The 21,870-nt window shown below is 41.7% G+C and overlaps 1 protein-coding gene across 1 annotated transcript in view; it reads right to left on the bottom strand.

The window, feature by feature from the left end:
• Positions 1 to 1,956: 1,956 nt before the first annotated feature.
• Positions 1,957 to 21,870, bottom strand: part of LOC147613554 (polyadenylate-binding protein RBP47B'-like) — a 78,604-nt gene continuing 58,690 nt past the window's right edge. Inside the window, exons 4-8 of the mRNA XM_086781539.1 lie at positions 13,225 to 13,355; positions 12,963 to 13,068; positions 3,297 to 3,452; positions 2,396 to 2,493; positions 1,957 to 2,188 (exon numbers count right to left, since the gene is read on the bottom strand). Of these exons, the coding sequence (XP_086637665.1) occupies positions 2,098 to 2,188; positions 2,396 to 2,493; positions 3,297 to 3,452; positions 12,963 to 13,068; positions 13,225 to 13,355 (582 nt within the window). The 3' untranslated portion in view covers positions 1,957 to 2,097. The remainder of the gene's footprint in view (positions 2,189 to 2,395; positions 2,494 to 3,296; positions 3,453 to 12,962; positions 13,069 to 13,224; positions 13,356 to 21,870) is intronic.

Genomic DNA, 21,870 nt, shown 5'->3' with positions numbered 1-21,870 from the left:
TCTCTCTCTCTCTCGCAAAGTTTATTGAAGTTCGATTGCGGGGCATGTGAGTCAACCAGTAGTGGTTGGTCTCCTGCAGCTATGAGATGCTCGGCATCCATTTGCCTACAAGCGCAAATACAGTAAGAAGCATTAGCTTTGATCTCCACCTTCACAATGCTCATGAGCGAAGAGAATGCTCGTGTGTGTGTGTGTGTGTTTGTGTGTGTATGTGTGAGGTTCTTGTGTGAGAGAGAGAGAGATGATGGTCTACATGTGTGTGTGAGAGAGTGACAGACCTACAAGGATGATGGTCTCAATGGGCATGTGTGTGTGTGTGGGGGGGGGTTCCTGTGTGAGAGAGCGAGATGATGGTATTGAGAGTGTGACAAAGATGATGGTCTCATGTGCATTGAATGAGCATGTGTGCAGGCGCGCACGTATTAGAGAGAGATAGATAAAGAGAGAGAGAGTCTCTTGATAGAGACCCTGCTTTCATCACTATGAAGAGTCAAACTTGAATGTGAATAAAATTTGCTTAGCCACCATGAATTTCCTAGTGTGCCATCAAACATGAACATTGAGATGGACTATGGCATAGATGTTTGTTTGCATGAGGCTTTTGATGAAAGTGCACCCACTGATAGAAACTTAGCTTTGAGAAATATAACTTTTACAAAACAACCCCAATTGGCAGCAAGCCTCAAACCCAATTAAACAATAAACACCCTTGAGAGGTGCACATGATATCAATGGTGAAATCGTGTCTATAATGTCTTCAATGATGCCTTGGTCGTGCAATCAACAATATTATCATTAGTTAGGATTGTAACAGCACTCATAAAGGCTTACTGCATATTATGCCCTTGCTTTTCCTTCACCATTCTTCTCAACCCATGTGTAGTATACACCTTGGCTACGCCTTGCTTTTCGGCAAGCCTCACTAGTATGTTCTTAGCTCTTACTTGCTTCTCCCTGTTCTCTTGCATGTCTTAAATCATACAATAAAGGTGAATAGACAATAACGGTACTGCTATCAGATGGTTCAGTTCCTGCCTACACTATAGTGTTGTTTGTTCCTATTTTGCAACTCATTTCTTAAGGTGTGCAATAATCTTTTTCTTTGTTGTGCTTCTCTTTCTTCTTGTGAGCAAAATGTTCTTTCATCTTCATCAAGCATATCATGTACACATCAATGGCATCTTTCATTTTTTTCATGCCTACACTCGGTTCTTATTTGATCTCTTTGCCCATGCATCACAAACTAAATTTTCTCTCAAGTGCCTTTCCCAACAATTATTGGGTGCCTTCTAGCATATTGTTTTTCGGCCAATGCTCCAAGTTCCTCATTGTGCCTTAACACAATGCCTCGGAGAAACAACAGCACTGTAAGTGCCATCGGTACAATGCTACAATGTGAGGGGATCCCAAGTAGATCCTCCACATCTATGACTATGTAGAGGCTTCTCCACATCCATTGCCTGTGGAGGGGCACTCCAGTATCTCTGCAGGAAATTTTGGGTGCAGGAAATTTTGGGTGACTCTCGTGGGTGACTATCCCAATGAGCTTGTGACCATTCTAATGAACCCCTCTTGCGGTACCTATATCACCTTATAAACAACACATTAATTTCTTGAGGCTGAACTGCTGAACACACTCATGGTGTAGGACCTACGGCTTTCTATCATTTTTTAGCAGCTTGCACAAATGATCCATTTGCACCAATAACATTATTGTAGATTTCATTTATCTAAGCCGTTTCTTAAACATCCAGCCATATATGGCCTCACCTTCATATTGAAACCGCGCTCAGCTGGGTTTTTGTGCTACTCTACGGCACAATGACTTCTCCTCACAAAGAGGGTCTTACCATGTAGATCTAGCGAGCACACATGCAGTCAATCATGACAAGCATGGAGCATTGATTTCCTATAAGATGTATACTCCCACCATCCATTATCTTGACTAGACACAAATGGCTCAGAAACAAGCATCTCTTCAATTTAGCAGAGTAAAAGCGAGCATCTCTTCAATATAACAAGACTTGAAAATATATACAACTTCAATTAAACCACCCAAAATCTAGGATATGACACCACCACATGGGATAATCTTGTTTAAGTAGCCTCTACTTGTTCTGATGTCTTAAGCCAAAGGTGACGACCTACAGCGGAAGCCTCGTGAACAGCAATGTAGGAGTCATTCAACCTGCAAATCCAGTTAACACGACATACAACAGACAAATAAGAAACAATCATGGGGGTGGGGTGGGGGGAGATAGAGGAGAAGAAAGAAGGAAGAAAGGGGGGGGGGCGGGGGGGGGGGGGGGGGGTGTGCGCGGGGGGGCGGGGGTTCACAGGCATCACACACTGATTATTTTGATAGAAAGCTTCTTCAAGAAACTTTTCAACTTACTTGTCAACATCCAGTGGAGCCAAAGGATCAAAAATGTCCTCTTCAACTGGTGCAATGGGAGGATAAGAAGCAGCTCCTGCCACAGCTTCAGCTTCCATCTTCAAAAAAATTGATGTGAAAGTGTTTCCACAATTAGATTTGAAACTTGCAGAGCAGAACAGCTTACATAAGAAAGCAAACAACAATGGCTATGAGCCCATAGCTCCTTCTTGCTGCCATACTAACCTAGTTCACTTCATGCAGGAAAGAAGAAACATGACCAAAAAAAGTGAATCCACACCTTCAATCTTACCACCCATCCCTTTATATTGGGGAACTTCATAATATGATAACTGACTGCACACCATATAGATCGTGCATGGTATGCCCACCACTGGAATGCATGTTTCATTCCAAATTTTGCATGTGTAGTGTGTTACAACCCTGTATAATCACCCATGATCAACCTCCATCCGGAACACCCAACCAACCCACATATGTAAACAGAGAGACATGGTAAGCACGTGACCAACCCATTACTCCAACCATAGGCTCAACCAGACCACTCCAGACCATCGGCCACCTTGCCCTCAGATGACTATCAGATGCCTCCCATACCAAACCCAGTAACCATCGGGGGCCTCTCGGGCTAAACTAGATCTGGACCACAAACTGTTGCCTTAACACTCACTTATGTGCATACCCAAAGGATCATCTTAGTGTAGTAAAATCAATTTACCTACATAAGGATTCAGGTGTAAACATTAAAAAAGTAAGCACCATATATCCAAAAATCTTTTGGAAATAGTCAATTCTAACATTACTAGCTCCCCATTTGCTAACCCATAAACATCCGTGTTATCAACAAAGTAGACTGGTTACACACCCCACCCATCACATCCAGTTTTTCAAGTTAATGCACCTGCAGTGGGTAGTTTGGATATCCCTCATAACCCGTGTAACTATACTGTCCGGCGTCTTGTGGAACTGCACCATATGCATAGTTGTCATATCCTTGGCCATAACCATAATAACTTCCATTCCATTGATTTGGATCCTGACCCCAATTGGTTGGTGTCTGCATCAATCAACATGTTAGCTGAAAAAGTATGTATTTTATTTGAAAGAAGGAACACAAAATAAATGATCTCAGACTAGCAGCTAGCACTTTTTTTTTCACACCCACACAAGTGGGCCCTTAAACCACTTCCTTGCAATGACATGACCAGCCACAGCGAGCAAGAATCGAACCTGGCACCTCTGCGGTAGCATTCCAATGTTCTACCTACTCCACTACATGCTGGTCGTCGAGCAGTTTTGGGTTTTAATGAAATTTTATAAAAAAATTAATGTATTAAGAGGTTGAGAACTATATGGTGCTTTAATCTTAGCATTGCCTCTATTTTCAATAGCCGCAATCCTCACACTCGCAAACTACAAGGTCTCTCTCTCTCTCTCTCAATTTGATTTTGCGGAGCGCTATTTAACTTATGTCTAAAGAAGGTTGTGCAAAATGTTCTTTGGGTTTTAGAGAGGAACCTCCTTTCTATCTCCGCCATCATGGACTAGGACTTGCAGGTTCACTTTGACAAGAATGGTGAGTCATTCTTGATGGAGATGACCAGGTCATTGCTAAGGGCATTCGGAGAAACAATTTGTATGAGCTTTCAACATTTCAAACCGGCTCGCCCGCACGTATCGTGGGGAGTTGTGAGCATGGGTCCCGCTCGATCACTTGGATATTGGCTTACGTTCAAACAGCTGCCCCCAAAGGCCCAGGAGAGGAGCCTCACTCGGATACGGAATAGGGACAGACTTAGCCTGGACATGAGGCTGTGGAATAGTTTTCGGCTACGAAAGATCACTATCTTTCTGTGGCAGCTGGCACATAGAAGCCTAGCGGTTGGCATTTGGCTGGCCATCGGAGGTAGGCCAGTAGTCTGTTCGAGGTGTGGCCATCCCTAGGAGTCCCAGCGTCATTGTCTTTGGGATTGCCTGAAGACTCAACAAGTTTGGCAGCAGATTCTCCGCATCTTTACTATGGACCGGGCCCTCTCCCGCACAGTTACGTGGGGCACTGTTGCTTGGGCCACTGAGGTCGAGGCCATCTTGTCATATGAGGGGGAGGGGGCCCGGTCCATAGTCTCTCGCCTTCGTATTTCTACAGTGCCAGTCCCAGCTCCATCCACTAGTCACTAAGCTCAAGTTCTAGCCAAAGATGGGGAAAGCTTTAGGGTGGCTCGACTTGCATGCAGAAGCGCTGGGAGGCCTTCCTGAGGATCTGGCATCACAGTCCCTTTCTCACTGACAGTGGCAGTGAGCCCACTTGGTACTATAGACCACCTGTGTGGTTGTTTCCCCCTCCCCCCATTGTATGAGATAGCCTTCTCCTAGAGCGGCCAACCAGACGGAAAAAGCATCCTCCCCCCTTTTATGTTTCTTGATTCTCACTTCCCCAATTCACAAGTTGGTCAACCCTGATGATGCCCACCTCTAAAATATGCTATCAGCCAACTTCCTAATGCGTAGAAGAGCAAACAGGCGATGGCCAAAACACTTCTATGTGTGTGGGCTGGTTATAGGCTGAGCCGTTGAGACATGGTGATGCTTGTGGCGAGGCTTCTTCTTCCTTGCCTAAGCCTACTAGTGTCCTAAATCTACCCTAAGACTCCCGCCTAATCAAGGATTAGTTATGAGATTAGCCATGTCCACCTGTGTACACGTAACATGCAAAGCGCAAGATTCGCGATATTGTGGAGATGTCAAGGAGTATGCTTAATAGCAAGAATCTTCCTAAATCCCCTTGGACTAGTTAGTTAATACAACAGGGCACATTCTTAAGAAGAGTGTAACAAAGGCTGTCCGAGGTATGACTCCGTTACAGGGCTACTCAAGTAAGCAACCTTCAATGGCACACTTGAAAGTTTCTGGGTGTGAATGTTATGTACATGTTCCAGATGCTCCAAGAACCAAATTGGAAGCCAGAAATGCATCTTTTGGGGTTACAACATGGAATCAAAGGGATATTGGCTCTATGACTATCAGGTAAAGACATGATATGATATTCCACGAACAGCCGTGTTGGATGGAGGAGGAGCTTCCTTCTTAATCATGCAACAAGAAAATCACCGAAGCAACACAATCTCCACATGCAACACGGACTTCCCCACATTTGGATGGAGGGCAGCCCAAACCATTTCCTATGGAGATGGATTCGAAGATGAAGATCTAGAGCATGATGTGCCACAAAAGGATAATCCATTCCCTAAGTGATATAGGCAACGTTTGGATAGAGTAGAATTGACTCATACATATATTTAGAATGCCCGATCGGTATCTATCTCTGAAAAAGACAGATCGGAGGATGTAGCAGTGAGATTTTTCAGGTACCACAGAGGTTTCTGGCTTCTTTGAAGCATCTTCAAACTCTTCATCTTCATCTGCATTTTCAGCCACCAAGTTGGCATGATTCTTCTCTTGTTCCTTTTGCCATTCTTTTGAAGCAACGGTCTTCAATGTGACCTAGCTTCTTGCAGAAAGTGCACTTGACAGCTTTCCCTTTGCTCTTGCCCTTATGTCTTGTGAAGAAATCCTTTTCTGAGTCGATGCTGGCAGCAGCCTGCTCCTGAAGACGTCTATCCTCGTCAATAAGGATGGCTAGCATCTCTCCATAGCTCATTTCTCGGGCTATCCTCAGTTTCCGATAACTTTGAAATGTCTTCTATGATTGATAGAAGGACTACTTTCCTATCATCCTCATCAACTTGCGCTTAGAGGGCAGCCAGTTGTTGGAGGATGGGCCCAAGATTGCTTAAATGTTCTTGTAGTCTTTCATTTTTAGATGAAAGAATTTTTGCTTTAAGAAAACTTTAGAGTTATTGATTTTGCTCCCAAAGAAGTTTTCCAATGTGTCCCATACCTCTTTTGCTATCTTATCCAAATCGAGGTAATGGATAAGGTTGTTGCCAAGTCCCAATGTGTGTGAGGGCTTTGTCGTTCTTGTCCTCCCAGATTTGTATCTTCTGCAAATCAACTTCTCCCTTTGGTCTTTTCTCAATGCCCTTGAAAATGTTCCAAGCACCATCCCGCATGAGAAGCAGACGAATCTTCGTTTGCATGTAGGAAATTCATTCCAGAGAACTTCTCAATTGCAATGTTGCTCCCATGATGCTGTGAATGCTAAAGAAAGAGAGCCCCCAAGAAATTTGAAGGATGTGGCCCTTCAAATGTTGATGTAGGGTAGAGATTTCAGGAAAAGCCTAATTTTTGGCATGTTGTAGGCTTTAATTAGGCAAATTTTGCCTTGATTTTGGAAACCCCCAAATTTGGATGTGTTCAGGAGCTTCAACTATGATGCAGAAGGTAAAAAATCAAGAAAGCCCTAATTTTCTGTTGATGTATAACTCCTGATTTTGATGAATTTTACTAGGTTTTAGTAAAAGCCCCAGATATTACCATTTGATTTTTTTTTTCTTGCAGGTGTCGGGATGCTTTGTGCGAATAAAGTGAAGCCAATGATGGGCAACTCCATGGTACACAAACTAGGTGGGTGGACCGTGGAGCTTCTTCATGTTGATTGTGTGTGTAGAGAGAGAAGAGAGAGAGAGTGTGTGTGGTAGAGAGAGAACAATGATAAAGAGAGAATATTATATACCTAGATGAATTCAAGAACATGCCCAAATTCACCTTTTAGGAACGTGCATGTTATATACTCATGGTAGTCAACCCACAAGACTATATAACTATCAACTCCATTATGCATAGTATCGCCTAGATACTACAACATCCCCACTAACGTCATCAGCGCCCAATAGTGGGTGTAGAATGCTGTATCAAGATATGCTCTCACACACGCACTCCACACACACACATAAGAGAATATATTCACACAAAGCCCTTTGTACTGAGTTTCTGTCAAACCTCCGGAGATGCAAGGCAGACTCAGCCACAATGAAGCCTAGCACTAAGGGAAGTAGCAAATAGAAAGAATTGGTACAACAAATAAGTAGTTGATAGGGCAAATGCACCGCTAAAGATAGAAAGAATAAGCACAATATCAACTCGCCGCAACTCGGATGAAAACTTCACAATGTGAAATTTGCAGGTGCGGCTGAATTATATACCTAGATGAATCCAGGAACATGCCCAAATTCACCTTTTAGGAACGTGCATGTTATAAAGAGACAATATTGCACGACTAAATGAAGTTAATTGGTGTGATATGAAGCTCCATCAAGTACAGTGCTTTTATAGCCCTAGGGTTACACCAACCACAAAGACTTATCTTTGATGCACACTTATCAACCTATAAGAGCTGGTTCACACACACATACAAACTAACACTCATAGACAATGTTCACACATACATAGACTCCGAATCCCAACAGTACCTTCACCACTTGGCAGACAAAGATCAGGTTGCTCCTGATGCGTGATGGAGTGTGCAACGTGATGAAAGGCACCAATTAGAAGCCAGAAGGCACGGACATCTCCACAAGTTCAAGCTTGGAATGACCGAAATGACAAGGCATTGCCACACATCGGTCTCGGTCTCGGTCTCGCCGACAACCTCATCCATCTTCTTGACTTGGATAAGTTGGCAAAAGCGGTATGCGATAAGTTCGAAAATCTTTTTGGAAACAAAAATATTAATTCCAGGGTTTTCTTAACTCTGAAAGAATCTGTATCTCTCCAAGAACATGTAAGCACATTAGGCTAAATCATCCAACAAGTCACTGTTAAACAATCCTAAAATGGAATTGATCATGGTGATAGACATAGATTAAGCAACATAACTAAGGTGGATTAAACCACACTAAGAACTCCATGAGAGAGAGAGAGAGAGAGAGAGAGAGAGAATAGCACACTCAATACTCAATTCCCTTGCATATTACAAATGAACCATACAATGATATAGGCCTTCTAGCCTTATCCCACTTTACACATCATCATCCATGTGACACTCCCTTTTCCACTTCTTTGATCAACACTCACACACCATACAATATCACATGTGGCATTCTTATCTTACCACAATATCTTGCACCTCTAGGGTGCTTTCCCACATACACACAACACCACGATCACATCTCTCAACGCCCCCTCTTAATCAAGGTGTTCCACAACTCACCCATCACCCATATCAATGTAGCATTGCACAACCGCAATTGCTAACTCTCAACACTCCCCCCTCAATGATACATTGGACATCAAACAAACATGTGTGCACGTGTCTACCATCTTAGACACCTAGTCCATTTTGAGCCAACTCGCTCACAACGGAACCACTGAGTCCGATTTAAACATAGAAGTTCGGGTGGGAACCAACCCATGCGCATGCACCTCACACGTACATTGCTCATGCACACATCAGGACAACCATTTTGAGCTTCTCGGTGAGCTCGGGCAGGGAAACCCTCATACCAATGGGTGAATACACATCTCGTTTTGAGCACGTGGGCTCAGGTACGGTTATCCCCATAAGCTGGCTGAAAAAATACAAAACCTTTTGATTGAAATCGGGTCAATATTTCAAGGTGATGCATGGGTGAAAAATAAAATAAAATCGATTTTGGCCCGCAACCGGACAATGGACCAACATTCGAACATTTACCTTTTGAGTTCATATTTGTGTGTGTGAATATGTTTCAATGCTTCTTCATAATTTCCAACTAATGAAGGTGTGTGTGAATCCTCCCTTAAATTTAATAAGAACCAATACAAAAACATAATTTCTTTTGTTTTTTTTAATGTATATAACTGTCTGCCAAATCGCATTATTGCTGGCAAATGCATCTCTTCTTTGCTGCTATGCGCCAAACTAAACCATGTGGGCATCTACAATTATGGGACCTGGAGCTTCTCTAGACTGAGTCGTCACTATTGGGACCCGCCTTTGTTGCAGGTCATCTTCTCCATAGTGCCCTCTACTCTCTGGCACCCGACTCCTACTTTGAGCTTGCATGGAAACCTTGCTAACCAATGACCATTGCCCGTGCCTTGTGCTTGCTTCTCTGCAGTTTGTAATGATGTAGCTTCCACCGTCCTCACAGTGCCTTCTAGTCTTTCTCTCTCCTGTTTTTACTGTCGCCCGAGGTCGCCACAACAGCCCCCACCACCTTGTCTTGGACGTAAGTCAATGCTAGAGGTAAAAGGTGCACAATTCCTCTCTAATAACACCTTAGGAGTTGTGGCTCAATCATTAACCGCATCTTTGTAGTTTTGGTTGCCCAACGTAGGCTTTGATCCTTGGGAGGAAAACGATGCAGGCATTGCTACCCCTCGTGATCCACAATTTGCTGCTATCTTGCTCACTTTCAAAGAAACTTGTCCATCTCTCTTGTTGCTTCCTTTAACTTATATATGCAATGCACTACTGTTGCCCTGTAAACCGGTAGTTCTCCTTGAACTTGGTATGCGGCTTACATTTTTGTATGTTTCTGCCTATACAGAGCCATCTCTATGAAGTCTCGACAACCAATCGTATGGTCCTTTTTTGAGCTTCCTTGAATGGTCCTTCTTGTGATGCGAGTGTTGCTTGTTTGATTCTCCTCTTTAAGTCATATGAACATGTAGCCCCTTCTACATGTAAAATTTCGCCTCAAAAACCTTCTCAACTGAGCCATTGATTCAGCCACAATTTTGAGCTTCTAAATGAGCTCCAAGTGCGCTTCTTCCTTCATATAGAAGCTCCCTTGCAACTTCTCTTTTGCTTGAGCTTGTACATGAGCTCCATATCATACATACTTCTCATCCTATCATGCATCCAAGGGTGCTTTCCAAGTGGATTTCTTGCAAGAAACCATAGGTGATATACCTTGTGAAAGCTTCCTCTTGCTTCCACCGAACATTGCTCATCTTTCATGAGCAAATCAGCACATCCCTCCATTTGATGTGCACATTCATGGGCTCCTTTCCTTGGCCACAATGCTTGCCCCTTGCTTGGACAAGCCTTTCACCTCCACACATGCTCTTTGCAAACTTGCAAGAGCCATGGGATTCACTCATCCCATAAATCAGCAACCCTTCTTTACATTGAGCATTCTCCAATACTCACCAACGTTGGAATTAGGGTCAAGGTTGCAACAATGCACACACACAAGATAGAGAAGCTTGAGAGCACACAAACTCACTAGAATAGCATAAACAAATGGGTGCTAGATACAAAAGATAAGTACACACCCCAAAATGAGTAGATAAGAGGATGTACATACGCACGGGAAAAAAAACCTCCTAGTGAGGGAAAAAGTGTCTCAACGGTCCTAAGTGTGTTCACACACATCACTACCATATAATGCTACAAATCTCCCCCTATAGTGATGATGTGAACATGTACAGGGTATGGCTGATCAATCCTGAAAAGACAATAAGCCCAAAGCTTTACGAAAAGCTTCGAACTTTTCACGAGGAAAAGTCTTCGTGAATAAATTTGCCATGTTGTCATGTGTAGGCACATAGACCAAGCTAATCTCTGCTACAGAGAGTCTTTCCCTAATATAGTGATAATGCACCTCAATGTACTTAGTGCGAGCATGAAACATTGGGTTCCTCGCAATTGCTAAAGCGCTTTGGCTGTCAGTGAAAATCGTAGTGCTAGACGACTGTCCAACACCCAAATTAGCCATAAGACGTCTAAGCCACACACACTCAACTGTAGCTGTAAAAGCTGCCCTGTACTCAGCTTCACAGCTGGAAGTGGACACTCGTGTGTCATAACATCCAACCCAATCTAAATCACTGAAAGCATGCAGCTATAACTCATCCCCCTTTGAATAAAATAATCCAAACTACAGAGTGCCCTGTAAATAGCGGAAAACCCGCTTAACAGCTTGCCAATACTTCGTGCATGGGCTATGCATAAATATGCTCAACTGTGAGACCGCATACTGTATATCTGGCCTCGTGCTGTACACATAAAGAAGGGATCCAACAGCCTGCTGATACAAACTAGCATCAAAAGTGTCTCCCGCATCTTGAAGACTAAGTCGAGTACCTATCTCCATAGGTGTAGCCACAGTTTTACAGTCTTCAAGATTAAACCTCTTCAATAGCTTCTGTATATATTTAGACTACAGCATAACAATGCCATCATTGCGCTGCATAAACTGAATCCCCAAACAGTAATACAAGGGTCACAAATCTGACATCTCAAACAATGACTGCAAATCAACCTTAAAGATTGAAATCTGATCTATATCGGGTCCCCTAAGCAGCATATCATCAACGTATAGAACGATGACCAAAAATGTGTCCTTACTCCTCTTCACATAGAGGGTACTCTCTATCGAACTGTTGCAAAAAATCATTTGCAACCAAGTATGCATGAATCTTCTTATACCATGCTCTAGGAGCCTGTTTAAGACCATAAAGAGCCTTTTTCAACCTGGATACTTTAGACTCTCCTCCTTTCACAGCAGAACCAAGAGGCTGCGATACATACACCTCCTCATGTAAATCACCATTCAAGAATGCAATCTTAATGTCCAACTAATGTACATTCCACCCATGATGTGCTGCCAAAGCAATGAGATACCTAATGGTAGTCATACGAGATGTGGGTGCAAAGGTCTCATCATAATCAATGCCCTTTTGCTGAGCATACCCCTTTGCAACAAGTCTAGCCTTGTAGCGATCAATGCTACCATCTGTTTGCGTTTTAACTTGTAAATCCACTTAGTACCAATGGCCTTCTTGCCATGAGGTAGATCTGTCAAATACCAGGTGTCATTCTTGAGTATAGAGTTATACTCATCCTATATCGCATGCATCCAATGATCATCATCCTGTGCTTCCTCAAAGAAAACAAGTTCCTCCTCATTACATAAAGTAAAAATGAGAACATGATCCACATGAGAATAATCTCCATGATGAGAACCTGCACGAGTTTTGCTAGGTAAAGGTGCTACGAAGGAAAAACGCAATATTTAAAACAGTATTTTATGATTATTTTGTCAAGAAAACAGGCCAACAGCAAGGATGCAGACCAACCAGCACCTCTAGCATCTATATAAACATAAAATCATCATTTGCATAGTTCATTCAAGCATATTCACCTTTTGAAGTGTAGAAGTCAGTAGAAGCAGCATGTAGAAGGCCAGAGGTCACCCCTACGGGGTAGACCAAGGGCCTTGAATACGTACAATTATTCAGTCACCTTTTTTTACCATATAAATATAAGAAAGCCCTGACACCAACTATCTCTTTCTTCTTCTCTCTCCTTTGATTTAATCAAGTTTAATCAGCTTCCTATTCTTAAACCACCACCCTAGCAGTGTCATACTTGTGCCACAAGGGCATTGTCGCAGTTCTTAAGGGCATTGTCCTAAGGGAAGTACGGGTCCAAGCAATGTAAACGCAAACAGTTAAGAAGCATTAAGATTCAAGAAGGTCAGGCATGTGGACCCATTGGGTCTTTAGTAGATGTTAATAAAAACTTTCTTTCTTTCTCTCTCTGTATCTATCTACATATAAAGCACATCGGTACCTTCTTCTCTTTTTCAGCATGTATTTCAATTGAACAACATACAATCCCGGAAACAGCCAAAAAATCATTCAAAGAAGACGACCAGGAAATGTGAGCAGCACTTACAGCATAGGCTTGTTTATTTCCCATACTTCTGCCCCAGGATAAACGGACCGCCTGCTGGCCAATCACAACTCCATGAAGTTTCTGCAATGCCTCCTCAGCAGAAGGCCTAAAAAAGATCTTAAGAAATGTCAAGCCCTTTTTTTCATGAAGGCTCAAGCCCCGTGCATATTCTCTCGTTGGGGTTCACAAACAAACTGTGTTTTGCTCAATCTCAGAAATGTTGCTATCTGATAAGTATGAAAGTGATCGGTTGTTTTCTAACCTGTACGTGTACTGCACAAAACCACAGCCCTTCCCAGAAGGAATCTTAACATACACCAGCTCTCCATAATGACCAAACACTTGCCGCAAATCGTCTTCTGTTGCATTTGGATCCAAACCACCAACAAAAATCTACATGCAAAAAGACAATAAAACAAGTCCATCATCCCCAAAAAAGATTTTGTTACTAATGCAATGATGCTATAGTATTTTAACACAAGAATGTTGATAATAATCACATATAAAACCACTTTACTGCAGATACAGCAGCCAGACAAGAAGACTTCCAATTTTAAAAATGAATACAAGAAATCCATCAAAAGCAATGGCCTTAGCTACACCCTCGAGCCCTCTTGCGACCCTCTCTCCTCTCGTCAGCGACAGCCCTCCCACTTGCTTCCCCCCCTTTGGCGACCCCCTCGCCATCTCACCACCCTCTCTCCCCACTCCCTCGCCTTGCCACCGCTCACCACCCTCTCTCTCACTCCCTCACCCTACCACCCCCTCACTCACCCTCCCGCATCAACTCCCTCGCCACCCACTCCCTCACCCACCTTCTATAGCCCCTCACAACAGTTGCTCCACTCACCCTCTCACCACCCCTTGCAGCTGATGCGGCCATTCGTTTACTTTTGCAAAAGACCGCCCACCTCCACTACAGTGGGCTGACCCCGGGTGCCAAGGCAACCATACAAGTGGGCTTCTTCGGGCTGAATGAGAGCCGAGACATCCGGATCTCTCTTCGAGAGTTCATGCAAGTAGCTGATGACTATGATGAGAGCCAAGTGGGCCTCGCCCCCAAGCTATTTAGATTCTTGAATGCGAACTCTAGTGGCTTCTTAGGATTCGATGAGTACATCACCGCCCACTATTTGCTTGATGCCGGTCTCCATGTGTGTGACTCTTGCAATATTCCCATCATGATGTTCGGCTACACTTGTAAGACTTGTTGGGAGGAGTACACATTTGCCCACAACGCCCCTAGGAACACCTTCGACGTCTACTATAACTGCTATGCATCTAGAACCTTCACACACCATCATGATGCTCTCATTGACAACACTACCATGTACAACTTACTCCTATCCAAGACCAACGACACGCAAGTATACGACCAGGCCAAAGACATGTTATGAAAATTCAAGAGGATTGCCAAATGAATTTATATTGCAAGTATGAGGTGAGGAGATATGAAAAGACGAGAGAAAAGATAGACCGTGCCAAGACAACGTATAAAGAGAAATGTAGATTATCAGCTACTACTTGTATTCGGATTAGCCATCTTTATTCTCTCTTTGTTTCTATTCGAAGCTGCAAGTAAGCCAATCTTAACTCAAAATCTTTTTAGTTTACTATTTGGAATCGTAGTTTAAATTGGTTTTGTTGATAAGAATTTGAGCTAGTTGATGAGGACTTGAGCTGATTAATGAAATGATACAAAAATGAGATTTTCACCCTCGTTAATCTTCTTGGGTTGTGACCGAATTGTGTATAGTTGGACTGCTCATCATAGGATAGAACTCGATTCCTTCCAAGGAATAACTTGTACATAAGCCTATGTGATTTCCTAAGGCCTACAATTTGGCTTGGAAATGTCATTGTTCTCTTGAGGACTAGGACAAAATCTTAATTGTTAGCCATTGATTAAAAATAATTTGTTTACTGAACATTATAGAGAAGTGGTTGTTCTTCTTATAGAAAGGTTACTGTCTTATATGGAATTGTTTATTTTGATGGTGACAAACATGGTCTCAAAGTATAAATGATGATGATGTAAACTAGGGGACTTTTCCTAAGGTAACCATTCGACAAGATCGGTTTGGGAAAACCATTTCAATGTGATCAGTTTAGGATAGGACTAGAACAACCAGGTACTCCTTCTCTAGGCAACCGACTCTAGAAATACTTAGAGATCGGGACAACCGTCTTCGTTGGATAACCTACCATAGGACGGGACAAGGGTTCTTTCTAGTAGTTATAAGCGTAAGCTGAAAAGGTCTTCCATAGCAAGAAGAGAGTAAAGGAAACACTTCTCATTCTACAATGCGAGTGATTTTTCGCCACCAACGGTTGTAAGCTCTAGACTGTTTTGTGACTCGATGAACCGAGAGATTGGAGATAGACGAAACTCGGAACGCTGAGGGTTTAAAATTATAGTTCTTCTTATGATGAACTTCTTTCTATATGTGGAATGACTTGATTAGAAAAGAATGTATTCATTAAGGGATAAAGGAACCTGTGCACAAGAATAAATAAATGACTCATGTTGTGACTTGCATCAATGAAAAGAATGTGCTTAGGAACTTAGAAAAAACCTCATAGATGAACAGTTCTAGTTACTGGGAAGCGGGTGGTTGAATGGACCTGCTGCGTCGAGTTTTTCCTTACAAGAGACTAGAAACCGAAATGAGATCCTTGATATATTAGATAAAACCCGTAACCCTGTGGTGATCGCTTATAAATCGGATTGTCTAAAAGAGACACCGATGAGATAGCTCTCACAATGGGTTGGGATCAATCTTATTGAGTGCCTCCCTATCGTTGGTGATGGAATGGGTGGATATCTTACATGCGGATTATGACCAGCCCTCTACTCTTCATCCTTTTGCAGGTTATAACTAGCCCTCTCTTTGCCCTTGAAAACACGATCCCCTTTGCCAAAATGCTGCAGTTTGTGCTCTAATTGTTCTATGGCAAGAGCGGCTGCTATATGTAGTCATGCAAGGTAGCATTGTGATACGTATCAAGACTAGATTAGTAAACCAGTTGAAGCCCAGATTTGAACTTTTGTTTCTTCTCGAACTCACCAACGAACAAAAAATGATGAGACCTCCAAATAGATCTTCCAAAATTTGTTCACATAAGCTTGAACAGACTCATTGTCTTTTTGCTCTATCTTATCCCATTTGCTCATGATCTTCTCCACAACATTGAGAGACAAGACCTGTGCATAGAATCTATCTTTGAAGTCCTCCCATGTGTGAAGTTTGAACAGGGCTACTAGGAAGCTTTTCAGTGATCCACCAATGGGTAGCCAATCGCTTTAGAAACATGCTCACATGGCGAATCTTTAACTTCTTGGAAAACTACTCATCATTGAAGGCAATATTAAATGGGGCTATGAAAGCCATTGCCTTGCTCGCATCATATTCACCATGATAAGCTTCAAACTTGATAGACTTATCACCTGCGTTAAATTCCTGCAGCCTCTTGGCATGGTGATCCTCCTCATCTATCTTCCTCTTCCCCTTATCCAATGGGACAGCAGTAGATGCATGCACATGGCCATGGCGAGAAACATGTGGCATGGAGACATGCACCGTATGCAACGGTGATCTGCGCAAAGGTGGCCTCCCCACACTTGGATTCACAAAAGGATCCCTGCATGAAACTTGTCCTCCATGAGCATACTCCGTGGCATGACTTATGAGATAGTTGAGAGCTATCTCTTGAGGGTTCACACCCAAATCCCTAGCCATAGAGTCCATGGTGTGTGCAATCATAGACTCGGCCTTTGTGACCTCCATTAGCTTATGAACTTGCGGGTTCTCAAGCATCTTCAGCTCTTCTTCCTTGGCATACAACTATCTCTTTATGCATTCCATCTTGGCCCTCAACATATTGGGTCACCTTCATGCATCTCCTATTTCCTTTCAAAGTGCTTCTCCATAAAACTTGTCGCAGATGCTTGTTACCCAACGCATCAGAAGCATGTGTACCACTTAGTTTGGCCATGTGCACCAGGCCCTCGCCCACTTAGTGTATGATGGTTGTTCACATGGAGCCCGACGCCTAAGAGGAAAACAATCGTGATCTAATACCGTTGTAATGACACCAGTTAGGTGTGAACGTTCTTGGGCACCGTCTCATGAACAACAAGCTCGTCAGCATTTAAATATGAACCAACTATAGTGCAACAAATAACTGAAAGTATACGACTCTGCACAAGATAACACTACAAAGATAGAGACTGCACAGTACACCACCACTGAGGCAACTAATGGACCAATCCCTCACACCCCCTCAATATTGTATAGAACTTAACCAAGGTATCCCATGCATCCTTAGGTGTTGCTGCATCTTGTATATGGCTATTCATAGCATTCGACACGCTTCCAGACAACCAATATATCACTTTGTTGGCTTTCTCATATCACTTTGTTGGCTGATCATAGCATCCGATACGCTAATAGACAACCTGTATATCACTTTGTTGGCTTTCTCATGTCAAGCCTTGAAGGCCTACGCCTGTTGACGAGTGCCATTTTCTTTCGGAAGCTCCAATTCCTTCTCATCACCTAACACAAACTCCCAATATCCTTTTCCCATGAGGAAGTTTCTTATCTTAAACTTCCATGCTTGGAAGTTGTTCTTGTCCAACTTCAAGCTAGGATAGACTGTCAGACATGATCACCTGCAACAACTTATCAAACAGTGCTTATAAACATTCTACACTTTCAATAAACTTGCAATCTCCAACACAGTCACCTCATGCGGTATTGTAAACTTGTTATGTTGCAACTGTATGTGAACTAGTCACAAAAACATACATTTGCCAACAAACTACAAATTTTAGATTCTCTTCACAAAATGTCTTGCAACCAAATTTCTGCCAGAACTATGCACTGAACCAAAAATTGGGCATACACAAGCAAAATTGACACTTCCACAAAGTGCTTGCTATGAAACCTTGCAGAGCCAAAATAGGGCCGAAAATGGCCCACACAATATAATGCCCCTCTACTTCACCGAAAGAGCGGCTCAAGATGTGACAATGCTCCTTACTGCTGTGCCTGCTTGTTGCTCTTGACTATCAACGCCGGATATGATTCTATATTTGTGATGGTCAATAGATTAACTAAAGTTATCCATTTTGATTCTACTAAAGAAGTCTTTTACTACCATAACTCTAGTGGACCAAAGTGGCTGTTACACAGCCTGCAAAGCACTTGCGGCGTATCACCCATAATCTCACTAACCATGCCAGTGGCATAAGTGATGAGCTATCATCCTGGCATGTCATCCATATCCGCACTATTTGAGCTCGATATTTCGACATTGATACAAAATGTTTGAAGGTACAATTCTAGTACTCGTACGCAAGCAACCCGTACAACTAGTTCAACAAGTACAGAATGGGAAGCAAAACAATACAATACAGTTTAAAAATCAAATTTTGATTAGACATCTATCAAACGCTTTTGCCTCATGTTGAGATCTGGTTGGATAAAAATTTATTTTAAGCTCTTATGGTCTATAGTAAGAATGAACCTTTTGCCTAGCAAGTAGTGTCATCACATAGCTTGAGGGCATGAATTACAACCAAAAGTTGTGTCATCACATAACTTGAGGACCATAACTTGAGGACATGAATTACAACCAAAAGTTCTAGATCATGGGTAACATAGTTTCTCTCATAATCCTTGAGTTTCCTTAAGGTGTAAGTTATTGTGGTTTCTCTTTTTTATGAGAGCTCTTTGCCGATAGCCAATCCCCTAGCATTAATGACTACTTCGAAATTTGTATCAAATTTGGTAGTGAAAGGATGGGTGCAGTTGCGAGAGCAACCTTGATTTTATCAAAGCTTTATTGATGCTCCTTAGTTCTAAAGGACTTTTGCATTCTTTCTACGTAGCTAGGGTAAAGCTGTAATTGTCTTTGCATAATCTTAACTAAAGATATGGTACCACTCTGTGATACCGAGAAACCCACGAATTTCCTTGATATTGGACATTGAGGCCATTACACTATATCTTGTATCTTTGCTGGGTCTATTAAGATTTCATCTTTGGAGACAATGAATCCCAGATATTCAATTTTGTTTATAAAAAAGATACACTTATTCTTTTTGGTACTCTCTTAGGATTTCTAGAACTTCTCTAACTTGGGCTTCATGCTCTTTCCCATCCTTAGTGTAGATCAAAATATCATCAAAGAACACTAAGACATGATTGTCTAGTTGCTTCTTGAAGATATCTTACATGAGATGTTAAGAGTTGATGGGACATTAGTCAATCCAATTGGTATCACAGTGTATTTATCATGTCCACATCTGAAGTTGAATCATATTGGGATGTCTTTCTCTCTGACTCTACCCTGATAGTTATTAAACTTTAAATCGACTTTGTGAAAAATTTGTTTCCGTAAAGTCAGTCTAGAGTTTCATCAATCCTAGAAATAGAATACTTTTTTTTTCACAGTGAGTTGATTTAGACCTCTATAGGTAATACATAACTGGAAGGTTCTATCCTTCTTCTTCTGAAATAGGGTCAGAATTCCTTAAGGTGATACACTCAGTCTGATAAATCCTTTCTTCATCATTTGTCAGATTTGTTTCTTTGAGTTCTATGTGCTCAGACACTGACATTTTTTATGCCCGTTAGCCACTAGTTGTGTTCCTTGAATAAGCCCTATCTCGTAGTCAATTTCTCTATGTGGATGACATCTGAGTAAGCTATTCAACGAAGAGATCCTCTAACTCTTCTTGTCAGTCTAGATCCTTGTTTTTATCATCATTCACTTCGATGAGTTTAACTACTACAAACACTCTTTGATTTTTTCTAAGGTCCTTTTACAATTTGCCTGTTTTTATTAACTGTGACTTTTGTTTTGCCAATTCTCCTTGAGGTTACTACTACTTAGAGACTTTTCTAGTCTCACAACTGAGATTGGCTTTATTTACTTCCTACTAACCCATGCTAAGATTACCGTTATATACCCCTTACAAGTTACAGTGTCATGTGAAAAGTAGTCCTGGTTGGTTTTCCAATTTCCTCAAGGTCTCATCCACTACGAGAACTCCAAAAATTATAAAGTATTTCAAAACCCTAAATTTTTCTAAAACTCAAATATGTATATTTTAGCATCAAAGTTCCTAATTCTACTTACATTGATGAGTAGACGAGGCCAGGAAAAATTCCATTCTAGTCACTAGACAATAGTTGGTAATGGTCCAAGAAGTATTTTACCCAGGTCCTTTATTAGACAATTAGTCTAACTACCAAATGGTCGAAGGTCCCTGTGGTCCGACGCTAGTACAAGGCCATACTTGTGAGCTTAAAACTATAAGTTTAAGAGTCCTTACTCCCACAAACCAAGGCTCTTATACCACCTGTAAGATACCCACCCATCCCATCACGAATAATAGGGAGTTATCCCACTCAATCGATCCCAACCCATTGTGAGAGCTATCTCATCAATGCCTCTTCTAGACAATCTGATTTATAGGCGATCACAAGGTTCAGGGTTCTACCTATTATGTCAAGGATCTCATTTCGGTTTCTAGTCTCTTGTAAGGAAACACCCGACTCATAAGGTCCATCCGACCATCCGCTTCCCAATGACTAGAGCCGTTTATCTATAAGGTTTTTCCTAAGTTACTAATCACATTCTTTTCACTGATGCAAGTCGCAACACGAGTTATTTATTTATTCTTGTACACAGATTCTTTTATCTCTTAATGAATACATTATTTTTCAATCAAGTCATTCCACACATAGAAAGAAATTCATCATAAAAACAACTATAATTTTAAACCCTTGACGTCCTGCGTTTCATCTATCTCCAATTCCTCGGCTCACCGAGTCACAAAATAGTCTAGAGCTTACAACCGTGGTGTGGCAAAACACTCGCATAGTAGAATGAGAAGTGTCCCCTTCACTCTCTTCTTGCTATGAAACACCTTTCTAGTTCAGACTTGTAACTACTAGAAAGAACTCTCGTCTCGTCCCATGATGGATTACCTATCGAAGGCGGTTACTCCGATCTCTAAGTATTTCTAGAGTCGATTGCCCCAAGTGGAAGTACTTGGTTGCCCCAGTCCGATCACTAAACTGATCACATCGAAATGGTTATTCCAAACCGATCTTGTCGAATGTTTACCTTAAGAAAAGTCCCCTATTTTACATCATCATTATCATTCACACTTTGAGACTATATTTGTCACCATTAAAATAGACAATTCTATATAAGACATGCACCTTTCTATAAGAAAAACAGTCACTTTTCTATAATATGCAGTAAACAATCCTAATTTTAATCAATGACCAACAATTAAGATCTTGTCCTAGTCCTCAAAAGAATAATGGCATTTTGAAGCCAAATTCTAAGCCTTGGGAAATCACGTAGGCTTAGGTACAAATTATCCCTTGGAAGGAATCGAGTTCTATCATATAATAGACAAACCAACTATAAACAATTCAGTCACAACCCAAGAAGATTAACGAGGATGAAAATCTCATTTTTGTATCGTTTTATCAATCAGCTCAAGTCCTCATCAATCAACTCAAGTTCTCATCAACCAGCTTAAGTCTTTGTCAACAAAATCAGTTTAAACTATGATTTCAAGTAGTGAACTAAAAAGATTTTCAGTTAAGATTGACTTACTTGCAGCTCTGAATAGAAACGAAGAGAAAATGAAGATGGCTAATTCGAATACAAGTAGTAGTTGATAATCTACATTTGTGTTTATACATTGCCTTGGCAATAGTAGCTGATAATCTACATTTCTCTTTATACACTGCCTTGGCACGGTCTATCTTTTCTCCCGTCTTTTCACATCTCCCCACCTCATACTTGCAATATAAATTCATTTGATGATCCTTGAATTTTTATAACATGTCTTTGGCCTGGTCGTGTACATGGGTCT

Source organism: Cibotium barometz, chromosome 43 (genome assembly GCF_041138505.1).
Source record: "Cibotium barometz isolate CiBa-2024 chromosome 43, ASM4113850v1, whole genome shotgun sequence".
Classification (NCBI taxonomy): domain Eukaryota; kingdom Viridiplantae; phylum Streptophyta; class Polypodiopsida; order Cyatheales; family Cibotiaceae; genus Cibotium; species Cibotium barometz.
Note: the sequence above shows the minus strand (reverse complement) of the source record. Positions and strands in the feature narration are given on the sequence as shown.